We start from the raw sequence: 16,265 nt of genomic DNA, 5'->3' as shown, positions 1-16,265 counted from the left end.
CAGCCCGCTGCCAGTCTGGGGTTTTGTCGCCAGACCCTGTAAATGTAAAATGTATTACTGGCACGCGAAACCTTAAATTAATGAAGACTTGGCACACCACTTCTCAAAGGTTGCTGACCCCTGTGGTATACTCTTTAGTTCTCAAGTGTTTTTTTCTTTAGAGGCTTTCCCAGCATCACTAATTGCTCAGAGAGTCATAAGGACTTTCACTAGATCCATGCAGTATACCCTGGGGCACTCAAAAAGCTTTCTCAGGATTCCATTCTGGTCCTGACATTTTAGGATAAATACTACCTCATTATTTTGTAGCTAACTGGAATTCCTTCTAGGAAGAAGGCACCTAAGAGCATATTTACAGCCATGAGCAATGAAAGACAGAAGCAGTGATGGTACAAGAACTGATCAGTAGATACAATAGGAACATGTCCTATTACTGAGCAGGGAAGGGAAGAACAAGGCTATGGTCATTATGGCTTTCCAGTCTCTCTCACTTTGCAATGGAAGTTTAAAATTACCTCTGCAGAAGAGCAGAGGGGAAAGCCTTATATTTTTGTTTCCAGAAAGCAATTGAAAGATGGGAACACCAGGACGAGGCTGCCCTTGGAGCCGTTTTAGGGAAGGAGCTGCACCTATGATCAGTTAGGCCATTTAAAATCTTTGAGAAAAGTAGAGACTGAGCCAGTGTTGGAAAACCCTAAGATATACAGATGCAACAATATGCCACTTAGACATCAATGACAAGACTTTTTTATGTTTGCAACGGAAGCAGGACAAAGTACTATATACCATTCTCCCTCACCGCACTACTTATAAAAGTTGCAAATATAGCTTTTCCAGTTTCAGTGAAAAACCTACTTCCTGTTTGCTTATTTGTGTATTATCAGCAAGAATGGGCAAAGTTCTGAGAACAGTGCATGTTTGTTTCTAACATTTACGAGCAATTTACATTTTATAAAAATAGGGAGTTTTTTTGGGAGGAAGTCAGAGGACATTCTGTACTAGATGAGACACCATTTTAAAGAGGTAGGGCAAATTTGGTGTCTAGACCAGGGATTGGCAACCTTTGGCACGCAGCTTGCCAGGGTAAGCACGCGGGCGAGCTGGGCTGGTTTGTTTACCTGCCGCATCCGCACGTTCAGCCAATCGCTTCCACTGGCCGCAGTTCGCCACTCCAGGCAATGGGGGCTACGGGAAGTGACACAGGCCAATGGGAGCTGTGATAGGCCGAACCTGCAGACGCAGCAGATAAACAAATCGGCCCGGCCCACCAGGGTGCTTCCCGTGGCGAGCTGCATGCCAAAGGTTGCTGATCCCTGGTCAGACTACTTGACTGCGTCCTTTTGAGAAGATTTGTGTTCCACAGCCCCGCTTGCATCACTGCCCTTCAAAATGCCTGAGCCACACAGTATCGGGTTGCATTTAGTGGTCGTATGCAACAGTAGTTTGTTAGGAATGAACCAGATTTTAGTCTTCTTAGCTTTCCCCTTGTCCATCAATCACAGAGTGTATGGCAGCTTGTTATATTAAATTAAGTGTCCTCTCCCAGTAGATTGCAACACAAGAACTAATAAAAGAACAGACATGTCAGCAGTGAGAATTTCAGCATGAGTAGACTGCAGTCATTTAATTAACCTGTATTGCTGGATTAAGTTAGTGTCTCTGCAGAATACATGAGGATGTACATTTTAATAGCAATGTGTTTGAGTTCTATCAAAGAATCGCACTAATACAGGTAGCTGAACAAACATGGAAAATGTCCCCCTTATGTGCCTTTTCTGCACAGCTTCCCTCTCCCTGTGCCCATGCATCATCCCTCTCCAATTTCACTTCCTACTTCGGGGGCGGGGGGGAGCATATAGCCAAACGCTCCCTCCTCCTAGTGCAGAAGTGTGACATCCCTGTAGTGTTCAGTAACTTCTGACCCAGGGAACAAGTGACATTTCATCTTCCACCAAGGATGATATGTTTGGGGGCACAGAGAGAGGGAATTTTTCAAGGCTGCGGTACCCTTACGGTACATTTCCTCACTTTAGTTGGGTCAGTTTCCTCTTATATTTTGGTTCTCCCAATGATCTCCCCTTGTGTAGAAGACAATGGTATTACAGTCAGCCTCACTCTACTGCTCCAGGACCAGAACTATGGGCCGGAACAGCAGAAGCACTGGAGAAATCCTTTGCATTTGCAATTTACTGTTTGCTTTTCCTCTCACATTTGCCCACGCAGCAGCAGACAAGTTTACTGCCTTAGGCCTTTTATTCCTTCCAGAATACTGGCAAATGCTATAGGCAGCTGCAGTGAAAGTGGGAGCCTTCTGCAAGGAGGCTGTAAAAGGGCATGGGAATACGCAAGGTTTCCATGGCCCCATAATCAAATAAAGCCATTATGCAATGCAGGTTGTTTCTGTGAATAGTTATGTGATGCATTCAGCCATCTAAGACTTCTGCTATCTTATATACAGAGTTATTTCTCCTTATGCACCAGTAGTGCTGTACAATGCATGGCAGTCACGTTCTCTGCCCTGAAGAGCTTACAGTCTAAATTGAAGAGAAATTTCCCCCATTCACACTGCAAACTCCTGCACAAGAAAGGGCTGTCCAAACTCCACAGCTATATCCTAGAATGCATTGGAATATTTTAGGAGTTGTTTGCAGTATAGAAAGGTCCATCAGATGAGGCTGTGATAGGAGAAGGCACATACTCTCCTTATCTGACTCAGAAGTATAGTGTACCGTACAATACTGCATCTCCCATTAATCTGTATCTAGGGGAGGGCAAGCTAAGAATACAAAATTGCAAGGGGTTATTCTTAGAAGCAGGATCTCACACAGGCACACAAAAATAGTTTAAAAAGCAAGTTTTATTTTCTCTATAGTCCTAATGCTGAGATTGAAATCTGCACCTGAAAAATTAGTTTTCAGCACCCTATTGCCCTACAGGCTCTGTTCCAAAATGAACTGTCAGCAAGAACACCTGCCTGAAAAATGCTATCGCTGGACACGCACAGTCTATTTATCAAGGGCAAGCAGAGATTAGGCGCACACAGAAACTGTTATATACAGTTGCTTGAACTTTGCTCGTTCAGCTGGAGAAGCAAAACCCTGTGCCCCTGTTTTACTATTCTAATGAGGAAAAATAGGATGAGGCAGAATAGCCTGAACACTCTTTTCACAACCCCCCCTCCCCTAAACAGCCTCAGCTTTCAGGTCCCCACCCCAAAACAGGAGGTAGGTATAGACACTCTGCTGCCCAGTCCTATATAAAGGTCTCACTTCTATTCTCACAGGCTGTACTCTAGGAATTATATTCCCATGTCTTGGGGTAACTGGGGAGGCATCTGGCAGATTCTACCCTTTGGGCCATTAGACCTTTCACTTGTCTGGTAAAGCCCATTCAGTTCCACAGGGCCTTCAGCACAGTAGGGTGGCAGGAAGCTAGATCTCATGCAAATTGCAGCAGCAAATTCTACTCACTCCTGCCACTAGAGGCCAGAACTGAAAAGTAAAAAAGGTGTCCCAAACCTTTTGGGCAAGCTGCTAGAGAAGTCCAAGGGCTACAGTCTAGCACCCAGACAAAAGGGTCATGACTCCTGCCATACCTTCCAATCTCACAAGATCATATGTGCACAGCTGCTCTCATGAGGTGACCTGTCCACCAGATCCAATGGGGGAGGAAGCAACACCTGCTGTCTCAGAAGAGCATCAAAGGAAAAGAAGAGGGGGTAAAAGTCACCTGTCAATGACAGTAGTAGTCCTTGGGAATTACTTTAGACTGCACAAGATAAATAGGATAAATCAATTACCTGTCTATATTAATACACTAGAAGGGTACAGTGGTTTTAAAAGTAGAGTTTAAAAATGTTTCTAGAAGTCTAGAGGACAGCTAATACAGATCACCACAAAAGACTTGTCAAGACTTCATGAGCTAGTCTACGAAGTTCCAGCTCTTGGTTTGTTTAAACAAAGTGGCTACTGTAATAGATCTGATGTTGCTCGCTATAAGAAACTATAGCTAATTGACTGTATTGAAACTAGTATGCTAGGCCCCTCGAGACCTTGACTATGAAAAAGGCTGTAATTGTAATGGAAGCAGTGCCAGAAGTTTACAATGCATTCATTTTATAAACTGCTAGAAGACAATAGTTTCCTACTATTAAGGCCTGTTCCAGAAGCTGGGTTCATAGCAAAATCAGTCACGCATTGCATTATCACATTCACTGCAAGACAGAAGCATTATGGTGACACTGACAAACATCCAAGTCCAAGTAATTCATTTATAGTCAGTGAAATTGTACTGTCAGTCATGACACGTAGCATACCTCAAAAAATAGTGCAAGTACCTTGTGAACTACCATTAACAGTATAAAGTGCAATAGCTAGTTACTCCATGCCTAGCTACGCAGTTCCACTGATTTAAAAAACTACCACACCACCACATTCCTGGTCTGTTACTCTTTGACACATTTTCTTCTAGTGCAGTAAATTCTGCCTGAGATTTTTAGCCTTACCGTTTTTGTTCTGAGGAAGCAATCTCCCCTTTCACCCTCTCAAAAGTGACTAAAAAACACCCAAACAAGCCACTTAAGATAACTGCAAGGTATTGCTGCAAGGTACAGAAGAGTGGCCTTCCCCACGTTCCAACAGTGCTGCCCATCGTGGAATCTTCAGATTCAAGCAACAAATATCCATACTAGCTAAACTGGATCCTTTTGGCCCCTTTTCTTCTTTCTGTTCTGTAACACTCTCTCAAACATCGCTCTCTTCTCCTCCCCCCCACCAAAAAAAAAAAAAAAGCGCCATGAAAATTTGTATAATGTCAGGCCCTCACTTCTGTCTATTATTGGACAACCTTAGCAAGATTTTGATGACCTGGAGAGCGATGATGGGAGAGATTTAAAATAAACATCCCCTCCCTAGGGGAGAAGTTACAGTTCAAATTACAGCTTTTTGCCATTATTATTGAGGTCCTTCTGAATAAACAAGGCAAGAAGCTACATTTCTAACAGAAGGAAAGGAAGCAGAAAATATTCTTGCCACAAAAGAGAAGCTGATGTCAGGGGAGTTCATGGACTGTGCCAGGTACATGCCCGCGCTCATGGCTCCGTGGAGAAGTTGCCTACTAATATCCCTATAGGGCTGTGGAACCAGTGTGGAGTAAAGGCAGGTCCATAGGAGTTCCTTACCCTCCTCAGGTGGCAGCAGGTCCAACCAGTTGGTGTCAGACAGGACACGACGGCGAGGAAGTGGATAGTAAGAAGCACACACACTCCGGGTACGTCTTCACTACCGGCCGTATCGGTGGGTAGCAATCGATTTCTCGGGGATCGGTATATTGCGTCTCATCTAGACGCGATATATTGATCCCCGAACGCGCTCCTGTCGACTCCGGAACTCCACCAACACGAACGGCGGTAGCGGAGTCGACAGGGGGAGCCGTGGATGTCGATCCCGCGCCATGAGGACAGTAGGTAACTCGATCTAAGAGACTTCGACTTTAGCTACATTATTCACGTAGCTGAAGTTGCGTATCTTAGTTCGATCCTCTCCCCTAATGTAGACCAGCCCTCCCTCTCATCATAGTCCAGGAGGTCAGAGAGTCTGGTACCACCAATCAGAATCATCCTCTGGTGCACCAATGGGGGCTCCGCCACCTGCACACTACCGTGTGGACTGTGTAGCAGGGATCCTGCTAGGAGTTCCTCCCTCTCAGCAGCTGCTATGAACCTCGTTGCTGAGACTAACTTCCAGGTCCTGATAAAAGGACCGGCAGCTCAGACAGGTCTCCGGTTGGAAGACATGTAGTGAATGATACAGGGGATTAGAAGAAGAGAAAGAATGGTCTCATGGGTAAGGCAGTTGAATATTGCCCTGGGGAACTGAATCCTATTGCTTCCTATTCCAGAGTTCCTATGTGATGCTAGCCGAATTGCTTAAACAAAAACATACAACAAAAACTTTCTAGAGGTGGTCCAATTTGTGTATTCCTCATTTTCTGGGTGCTTGAATTGAGACTGTGGGGTCTGATTTGCAGACATGCAGAACACTCTCAATTGCACCTGAAATCAGCGGGAGTTGTGCTCTGAAAGTGCTCTACAATGCTAAGGAAACCAGGAGTGGGGGGGGGGGAAAGGGGGAAAAAACGGATCCAAGAGATTCCAAAATGGGCGCCCAAAATGAGTGCATACTTTTGACCTTTGTCTTTGTGCCTCAGATCCTTATCTATAAAATGGAGTTTGTAATACCACCTCATCTCAAGGGGCCTATGAAAATAAATGATTATTTGTGAAGCACTAAGATACTGCAATGATAAGCACCACAGAAGGCCTCATGAGGAAATTTAATACTTCTGCTCTGAAGGCAGGGATTGTATAGTGTGCAATCAATAAGCGATGGAGACACTGAACACAGAGAAAACAAAAATATCCCATTACCGCTCATTAAGTGAGCACTGACCAGTGTGCATGGAATTGAACAGGGGTCATTTGGAAAAGAAAAATAGTATGTGATCACCAGGGGTGGCTCTACACATTTCACCGCCCCAAGCACGGTGTCATGCTGCGGGGGGCGCTCTGCTGGTCGCCGGTCCCGCGGCTCTGGTGGACCTCTCGCAGGCATGCCTGTGGAGGGTCTGCTGGTCCCACGGCTTCGGTGGACCTCCCGCAGGAGTGTCTCTGGAGGGTCTGCTGGTCCCGCGGCTCCACCGAAGCCGCAGGACCAGCTGACCCTCCACAGGCACGCCTGCGGGAGGTCCACCGGAGCTGCGGAACCAGTGGACCCTCCGCAGGCATGCCGCCGAAGGTACCCTGCCTGCCGCACTCCCAGCGACCGGCAGAGCGCCCCCCACCGCATGCGGCCCCAAGCATGCACTTGGCATGCTGGGGCCTGGAGCTGCCCCTGGTGATCACGTAATTAAGAACTGTATTATAATGCATGCATACAAGGGGCCAAATTAAGGTGCCCTGTGCAACCTTAATTCTGGCATTTCATAACTTCAATAAATAAATTCACCAACAGTACACCTATTCACATGTAATGTTCTAAAAATATAACTACTTAACTTACTCACTATGATTCACAGCATCAAGGATTATAGTCACTTAATCATTCCATACTTAACTATACAATTCAGTGAAAATTAAGTGTTCCTGGGGTTAAAAGAGAGCATACCATTACAGCCAAAATAGAAGGGAGTGATTTAGTTATTAAGAGAGTTTTTCTCCTGCACTCTGATTCAGACAACACTGGCTTATAAATTGCTCCATTTTTAAAGTCAAATAAAAAAGGGATACTGCAGGTAGGTAAGTACCACTGGTGTGATTACTATTTGCTGTTTTCAGGGCTAAACTGGACATATCTCAAAATAATCAGCAAAATATTGGCTACAAGAATCAGCCACTCCCCCATCCGCACTCAGATACTACAAAAGTTGGCAGCTGTAGACAACTGCAACATAGGAAATGCTTTTTAAGCATGATTTCCTTTCTCTTGACCTGGGAAAAGGGGAGCGGAGATATTATTCTAGGGAGCAAAGGAAGCTCGAGGAAAAACACAAACAGGATACCCTTGGGAAATGATGGAAAATGACTCAAGAAGCCAAGAAGATGGCTTCCCACTGGGTTGAAAAATAAAATGCAACCTCTTTCAGACTTGCCTTGATGCAAGAAGAAGGGAGATAGCCGATTGCTCAAAGCCTTTGAGCCCATGCTTAGGGCTGAGAAGGAAGGTTTGAGCTTACTAACCGGTATACAAAGGAAACAGTTTGTTTCCCAAAACTGGAACTAGATGTAGGTTTCTTTTCTGGGAAGCTAAACTTGTTGCCTGACATGTCAGGTAAGGGAAAATCCAGGGGGTTCTTTAAAAAGAAAGGAACCTCCTCCACGCACAACTCCATGCCCCAGGAGAAGAGGTGTTGTAAAGAGCTGGGTTGAGCTAGGCCCCCTAACACAAAGTCTAATGCTCAGCAAGCCACTAAGGAAGAACAGAGGATGCTGGTGGAAGCCCTTAATGTTTTGAGCAACATAGTTCAGATTGTTTGCCCAACGGGCTTAGTTAGATTCCTGCTACCCACATCCTTCAGGGGAAATAAAAAAAAAAACAGACCCTTCACCTCATCTAGCCAGCTAATAACTAGTTTGGTCACAAAATGGCCAGACAGATGCCAAGAACAGCAGAGCACTTGATTTTCTAGTGAGACACCATTCTCACACCCAGGGACCTTTCAGAGTCTTTTCCGAGTAAGAAAAATGTGAATCCATGCTTGGGATAACTGGCTCTCTCCCCTCAGACATTCAGTAACAAAATACTCCCTTGGTAGATTTGACAAGACAAAACTATCAGCCCACTTATCCAGTGGGCACTCTCTGTGGTCTCTTGGACTGGGAAGAAATTCTGGAAAAGCAACATGCCTCAGTACTTAAACTCTTCAAAAGCTTGGGGGGTGGAGGGGGGAGGGGAAGAAGAGAGGCAGGAGATGCAGGAAACTCCTCCCAATAACTGCAGAGCAGCCAGTTTCAATGAAGAGTTACCTCTCACCTCACAGACAGCTGCAGTTAGGTTAGTTGGGTAGGATGGAGGAAAGTTAATTCCCAACACTCCCTTAGTTTGAGAATTTCCTTCTTAAAATATACCAAAAAACAACAAAATAAGGACTACAGTTTAAGTCCTTTTAAGGTTCTGAAAGTTCTGTGGCACCAGCTAGTAAGAAGAAATATTTCCTTAGGTGACTGTCTACATCTGAATCTCCTGATGTGACTCTGCTACAAAAATTCACTAGCAACAAAGCAGAAGCTCGTCACATCTTTAGCCAGAAAGTTTAAATACCTGAATAGATAAGGTATTAAAAAAGTAAAAAGAGGGTATTTATTCTAAAATAATGCTGGCTAAGCTTTATTTTTAAAAAGTGTCAATTTTCAGTTGCCATTAAAACAGCACTAAAAAGTCTGCTATAAAGAATCTTAAATCAGCTTCATAATTTGTGCATAACATTGTTATTTATGTAGGTGGGCATTTCATAACAGTTCACTTACAGCTGAACACTTCCTGCATAATGACATGAATGAGTCAGCCCAGCGTAATCTATATCTTCTTTTTGAAAACCAAAATAGATTTACTATGACAGAGCTCAAATTGCAGACTCCAGTTAGGAAGACAGCTCTCTGATGCTCATTTCCTTTTGGAACGGAGACTGCCTTGGAGTGAAGGAAAACAGCGCAATCCTCCCACATAAGCAAGATTAACAGACGGCTGTGAGATGGTAATTAGAAGGTGGTAACCATTAAAAACTAAAGTAGAAAACCTAAGTTAGACATTTACAGATATCCACCTCTTGCACATATATTTCCTCCAATCAGAATGTATTAGTAATATGCACAATTTGGCGAGTGAAGAGAGAAGGACTAGACCCTGGAGACCATGAACACCCAATAGCCAGGATAGATGGCAGGGGTACTCCACAGGAGCTTTGAAGTGAAGTGCAATCACATAAGCGGAAAGCCTAGTGTACAGGTACAGGGTTCCTAGAGCCTCTTTCCCAGCCAGGGGGAGGAGGGATAGATGTATTCTTCAATGCCATTCACAGGCTTTGGGAACACTCTTCTACATGCATCAGGCAGAGCAATGCGAAAGTACTTTCAGCAAAACAATGGAACCAATGCTTTCACTGAACCAGACAGTTTTGTGGTGAAATACCCTCATTTGGTCACTAACTTGATTCTCCACTGGAGAACCTGAGAGCCTGGCAGATAGATAAAGCTTCTTAAAAAAAAAATTAGCCAGTTTCAATTTAAAGTTATCAAGTACGTTTTTACATACAAATTAAGAAGTAACTTCAACAATTTTCACAAAATGGCAAAGCTTGAGTACATCCTTGTTTAATAAGGACTGTTCCTCTAGGTTGTATTTGTTAAAAATTATGTTTGATCTTGATGGGCAAAAGATTTATTTACCAATTAAAATAGTTGCAAGTCTACAAACTTAAGGACCATCAATTAAGTAATTACACTGACAGAACTGGATTTTCATAAAAAACAGGTTCTCTTATTCCCAGGCAGTAAAACAGACTAACATCAGGTAGCATCAGCATGTGTAACTCAAGACAGGAGAAAAAGTTAAAACTTCATGTTTGATTTTCTACAAGGCTGACACTGCAGATAATGCCACTTTAAACTGACTAAGCAATTACAGCTGTCTAGATACCAGAAGAAGGCCTCTTAGTTTTCTAAGTATCTGATACTTACTGAATGTCTTACAGATGTCAGAGACAGCTTTGAAGACTCTATCAGAGAAGTTCACTTTCACCTTCACATACTTCATATTCGGAAGCTGAAGGCGGAGTAATTTGTGTTGAGGAGTGAACTGGAGCTTAGCATCGGCTTGTATGCCATACTTATCCAAGGTCCAGTGAGTTTTAAGGAGCCAGGTTCTCTTCTTTTCCCACCATAGTGCATGATCTGACCAATCTTTCTTGACATCTAGGGGGGAAAAGTAATTTGAAAAAAATAGATTAAGAACTGTTTTTACTTCTACTTAAACATGTATTCATTAAAAAAAGTGACAGTCAACATGAAATCTGTTGTTAAATGCAGTGCAGATACCTTTCCCAGACCTGAAAAGCTGGTATCTTTCACCAACAGAAGTTGGTTCAATAATAGATACTACCTCACCTCACCCCTCTCTAACATGAAATCTACTCAGTTTCAAGTATTATAAGACACATTATTTGTATTCCAATAGCAGTAGTAGCCATAATACACACAATGGGACAGTGATTTCACATGTTGTAGAAATACAGTGAGGTTATACATTTTTTCTGGCAGCACCTAAGCAGTTAGCAAACTGGTGTGTCATAACCACTTGCTTTTGGAGCAAGCAGTATTGTCTCATTGTTTCTTGTGCTTCCCTTGTCTGTTATATGCCTCTGTTGTCTATTCTCTTCTACTTCGATTGGAAGACACTCTTTGAGGCACCGATCACAGTGGGCTTCTAGGCACCACCACAATATTCATTTGTAGTGACAAGACAAAGGCTAGGAGGGAAAACAGAAGCACAAAAAGTTCAAGTGACTTACTAAGGATCTCACAGCCAAGATCTCATACTGAAGGCATCTGCTGCTCATTCCCCTTGTCAATTTTCAAGGTTTTACAGTCATTGCCTATTTTTCTCTCCCACATTGCAATACAAAAAGATCCACACAACCAAAAGGTGAAACTGATCACGTACTCAGGGATGTAAGTTTAACTGATTCTTGTTTTATTCATTTAAGGGCACTTTGTGTAGAATCAGAATGATACTTTCCTCACTGGCTAGTTATAAACAATAAGGGTATGATAAGGGTATCATTGTTTTTTTAAACATCCCTTTCAGAGTAATCTAGTGAAAACAAGTGATTTAACCCCATACCCTACCCCTAACAATCACAAATAGTGTCAAATATTAAGAGATCACTGACCCTTTGAAAAACCAGGCCTCTTTATAGAAGAGGTCAAATTGGGACACACACACACAAACCAAAGGCACCTCAGGGCTTGGCTACACTGGAGAGTTGCAGCGCTGGTGGTGGGTTTACAGCACTGCAACTTAGTAACTGTCCACACCTGCAAGGCACATCCAGCGCTGCAACTCCCTGGCTGCAGCGCTAGCTGTACACCTGGTCTGCTTGGGGTGTTACAATTGCAGCGCTGGTGATGCAGCACTGCTCCGCAGGTGTGGCCACCAAAAGCGCTGTTATTGGCCTCCAGGATATTAGGAGGTATCCCAGAATGCCTGCTCACAACAAACCGGAAGAATGGCAAAACTCCGAGCTCCCCCAAGCTGCTTATCTAAAAAACAAACACAGCTCCTGTTTGCTCGATCGAGTGGAGGCAGGCAGGGGAATTGCTTTGGAAGGTTCACAGCTGTTTGCTTGAATAGAGAAGTCACATGGCAGAGGGGGAGGGGGGAGTCTGTGTTGAGCAGCTGCTTATGTGGTCTGAAGGCTATTTAGGAGTGCATAATTTGCATTTAGTGAATAAGAGAGGGGTGGGGGAAGGGCTCAAAACTTTTAAAGTGATTGCAGGTTGGTGATGTGTATGTTCCAGTCCTTAGAACTTGCAAGGCAGGGAGCTGACAGATAAAAATCCACTCTCTCTCTCTCTCTCTCCCCCCTCTTTTGAAAAGCACGTTGCAGCCACTTGAACGCTGGGATAGCTGCCCACAATGCACCACTCCCAACAGCGCTGCAAATGCTGCAAATGTGGCCACACTGCAGCCCTGTTAGCTGTCAGTGTGGCCACACTGCAGCGCTTTCCCTACACAGCTGTACGAAGACAGCTGTAACTCCCAGCGCTGTACAACTGTAAGTGTAGCCATACCCTGAGATAGATAATAACCTACACACACATACCTGCAGCACATACTGTATGTTGCAAAACACAGACCGAAAGTCCACACTCCCACTTGCTGCATGACACTGCCTCGGATTCTTTTGTGCTTCAAACATGAGAAATGCCGTTTCCCCCATTACACTTTTAAGGGTAAGTATATCAACAACAGCGCAAGTGCTACTCTGAACTACTTCCACATTTGTCTATAGTTCCATAGGTGGAGACTATACACAGGGAATAATGACATCGTTCCTTCCCCAGAATCCAACAAGCTAGTTAGATTTACTTGACATGAGGCAAGGGAGAGTGCCATTCATGAACCATGTTAGGATTTTGATTGCTTACAGGGTATCCATTCTTCTTTCCTTCTTCAATCCTCCTGTTATCACCTGGTCTTTCTTGACATCCTGTGTGGTAAGGCAGATCCTTACTCTTGCCAAATCTCATTTACACTGGCTAAGTGGTGCAAAGGGGACTTAAAGCTGCTTTAAGTGGGCAAATGAGGATCTTCCAAAGTGTGGGGGAATCCCTGGCTGGTTTAGAACTGGTTACACACTTCAAACCCCTCCCCTCTCACAACAACATAAGCAGCTGGGCCACACAGTGTGCTCTTCCAGCAAGAATCACTGAAGCAAAACAGCATGTAAGAGGTTTCTGAGGCTGCTCTAAATTATGCTGTGGGTCAGGTCAGCTGCCAAGACTAGGGACAAAAATGCCCCCCCCCCCCCAACTGGTGTGCTGCAAGGTGCTCCACTGCACTTGAGGATTCACTTTTTGAAGATGGAGGGCTATGTGTCAGCATAAAAAAGTTTAATTGGAAATGAATGTCCGCTAATATATTTTTATTGCAAATAACATGCTTCCACAGAAGGTCATGTATGCATGAGATTCCTAAAAAGTTTACCAAAATTAGAGGTTTACTCAAAGTAAATATTAAGAGTATGATCACCTGTGTATTTCATAGACTGATAGACTCTAAGGGTATGTCTATACTACCTGCTGGATCGGCGGGCAGTGATTGATCCAGCGGGGGTCAATTTATCACGTCTACTCTAGACACGATAAATTGACCCCCCAAGTGCTCTCCCATTGACTCCTGTACTCCAGTTCGGCGAAAGGTGTAGACAGAGTTAACAGGGGAGCGGCAGCAATTGACTCGTCGCAGTGAAGACACCATGATAAGTCGATCTAAGTAACTCAACTTCAGCTAGGTTCGTCACATAGCTGAAATTTCTTAACTTAGATCGATCCTCACCCCAACCCCAGTGTAGACCAGGTGTAAGGCTAGACGGCACCAGAGTGATCATCTCACCTCCGAACACAGGACATAGAACTATTCGTCCAAATTCCTGTGTCAATTAGATAATGCCTTTCAGAAAAACATCCAGTCTGTACTGAAAATTTTCCAGTGACAAAGAACCCTTTTGAGCTTCTGTTAGGATTTCAGACTTTACCAACAATGAAAAGGAAGCTAACTAAAATTACGCTGCGAAGTACATCCATTGACGGAAAGGCTTTGCCAATCCTCTGGTGTTATATTAAAAGCAGATTCTCTTGTGATTATATACTGCGAATGCACAGAATTAGTTGGCCCGAGTTAGAGCGGATAGCTAACATCTACTGTAAAAAGGCTGTCTTCTCCATCTCTAAAATCTGGGAGTTTAAAGAACTAGCTAACAAGCAAGCAACAAACAAGCATTTTTTAAAATAGCCAACCTCAAAAGGCAGATGAGCAACAGTACAAATGCCGTATACTGAACAATATATTCTAGCAGTTTTATTAGAAAAAACAGTTCCACACGCACATCTCTGAACTTCTGATGCTAACTGATGCTCAGGCAAGGAGAGATGGAAGAAGAATCTGAATTACAATGAATCTTCCTTCTCCTTTATGCCTTCATACTATCTTGATCTCAGGATCACTAAGAAAGTTCACAGAATATAAAGGGACAGTTTCTTTAAGCATGAAAAAAAAAATCCTATTGGTAGAATACTGCAGCCAGAAAGTGGGAATGTTAGCTAAACTTTTCAGAAGCTTTGTACAATCAAATTAAACAAAACCAAATATAGAAAAGCATGCAAACTTACACAAGCCTTGGCTACTGTCAAAAAACTGACATATTACAATGAACTTTGGACATGAAATCCAGCTTCTGCTATCCTGAAAATTTATGAAGTTGGCACTGAAAATAAAGTCATTTTGAATCTCTAACACTTGTGTAATTTCAGTGCTACAGAAGGTGGACTTTGATTGTCTTTTGGACTGAGACGAATGCTCTGCATACAGTAAGAAATGGTGTGCATTAAGAAAGGTAAAAAAATCAGTTATGTGAAGAATCTTGTGGCTACCTTACAGATAGTTATGTTTCTTTATTCAAACAAAAAACTTGCTAGATTTACAAATGCAGTTCTACATGTGGTCATTTAAAAACAGCAAGTTTCTAAAAAGACAGCTTGGATAAAACTATATTTAGCAATAGCCTCATTAGGTCAGACTTCAATGACCATGTTAGGTTTAGGAATTTTTTGTGCTTTCTGATGTAACAAAATGTGAGATCCAAGTTATAAAATGTAACCAATTATTAAAGTTAGTTTTGCAGAGAGACACTTGAAAGTGTTTCAATCATGTCCTAACCTAGGTTTCTAAATGTTCATTAAAATGTCTCAATTTTTTACTGACTAATTTGTCTTACTAGTAACAGTCATGTGACAGCAGAAGGGTTTTTGCTTCTATGTACTGCAATTATTAAACACATTTCCTACTATTATTCCAAATACTGAATCTGAGTGTTTAACACAGATCTCAAAATTACTTTTTGCAAGCATTAAGACTCCCTAAAAACCTAAGAATCAGATATGTATTACATCAATTTTAAAGAGTTATGGACCTTGAAGCAGTGGTGATCATACAACCAGAGTCACACAACAAATCACAGCAGAGGTAGGAACAGAACCAGAAGCCCTGACTTGCAATAGCATGCTGTAACTTAACTATTAACTTATACTCACTTGCTGCTACTTTTAGCTATGAAATTTACTCGATTGTACAGCAACTGTGCCAGGTTAAGGAAAATGTAATCATTTAAACTCAATAAGACTTTATTGGCATAACTAGCTGGACAAATATCACCAAAGGCACAGACCCCTAAGATCAGGATGGATTGATTTTCAAAGTTAAATCAACAAGCAGAAAGTCTTGATAATAAATAATAGTTGATTTTAACCATGTTTTGTATTTGTACTTTACATAGTTATTTTCTCCAGAAGTGCTGATTCTCATTAGTTGGTAACCAATAAAACATGCTGATTTGCAACTAATTACAGTTTTTCAACTAAATTGGTGCTTCTTTTTTCTACCAGAAAGAGGATACACTATAGCTACCCTTAAACAATTATATAGCTTAATTTACATTTATTCAGATTCTTAATTTTTACTTTATGTTAAATGTGCTGGACACCTACAAAAAAGGTTAATCAAAACATGTTTTGCATTTAAAACAAACAGATTTGTTAAACAAAAAGGAAGCATTATCTGTAGTTAGTGAATTGACCAGATAATGACCAGAAATAAATGTTCAAGATATTAGAACTAGTAGATCTCGTCTTCTCACACCTACTTTTTATTCATAGATTAGAGGAGGAAAAATAAGCTTTCCTCTTTCCCACTCCCAATGGGTTTCTTAACTTTGAATTAATCAAACATTGACCTGAACGAGTGGCATAAACTGAAGTGAAGAAAATATTCTCTGTGCATATGCAGAAGATGCTACAGTGGTCAAAATCCAGCTTAGCACTTCTAACTCTGGTTCCAGGTACACGGGCAGTGATATCCACCCATTCGGTGGCCTGGCTTTTTAAAAAAATACTTGGCAGCAAATATGTATGATATATTTATTTTAAATCATTACAG

General features: G+C 42.4%; 1 protein-coding gene across 4 annotated transcripts in view; it reads right to left on the bottom strand.

Annotated features, from left to right (window-relative positions):
- The window catches only part of FERMT2 (FERM domain containing kindlin 2), a 124,772-nt gene that overhangs the window by 56,133 nt on the left and 52,374 nt on the right, over positions 1 to 16,265 (bottom strand). For all 4 annotated transcript variants that reach the window (XM_050952597.1, XM_050952598.1, XM_050952599.1 and 1 more), the window contains exon 3: positions 10,232 to 10,465. In XM_050952597.1, coding sequence (XP_050808554.1) covers positions 10,232 to 10,465 — 234 coding nt within the window. The remainder of the gene's footprint in view (positions 1 to 10,231; positions 10,466 to 16,265) is intronic.

The sequence above is a fragment of the Gopherus flavomarginatus genome, chromosome 5, assembly GCF_025201925.1.
Source record: "Gopherus flavomarginatus isolate rGopFla2 chromosome 5, rGopFla2.mat.asm, whole genome shotgun sequence".
Classification (NCBI taxonomy): domain Eukaryota; kingdom Metazoa; phylum Chordata; order Testudines; family Testudinidae; genus Gopherus; species Gopherus flavomarginatus.
This window is presented reverse-complemented; position numbering and strand designations above follow the sequence as displayed.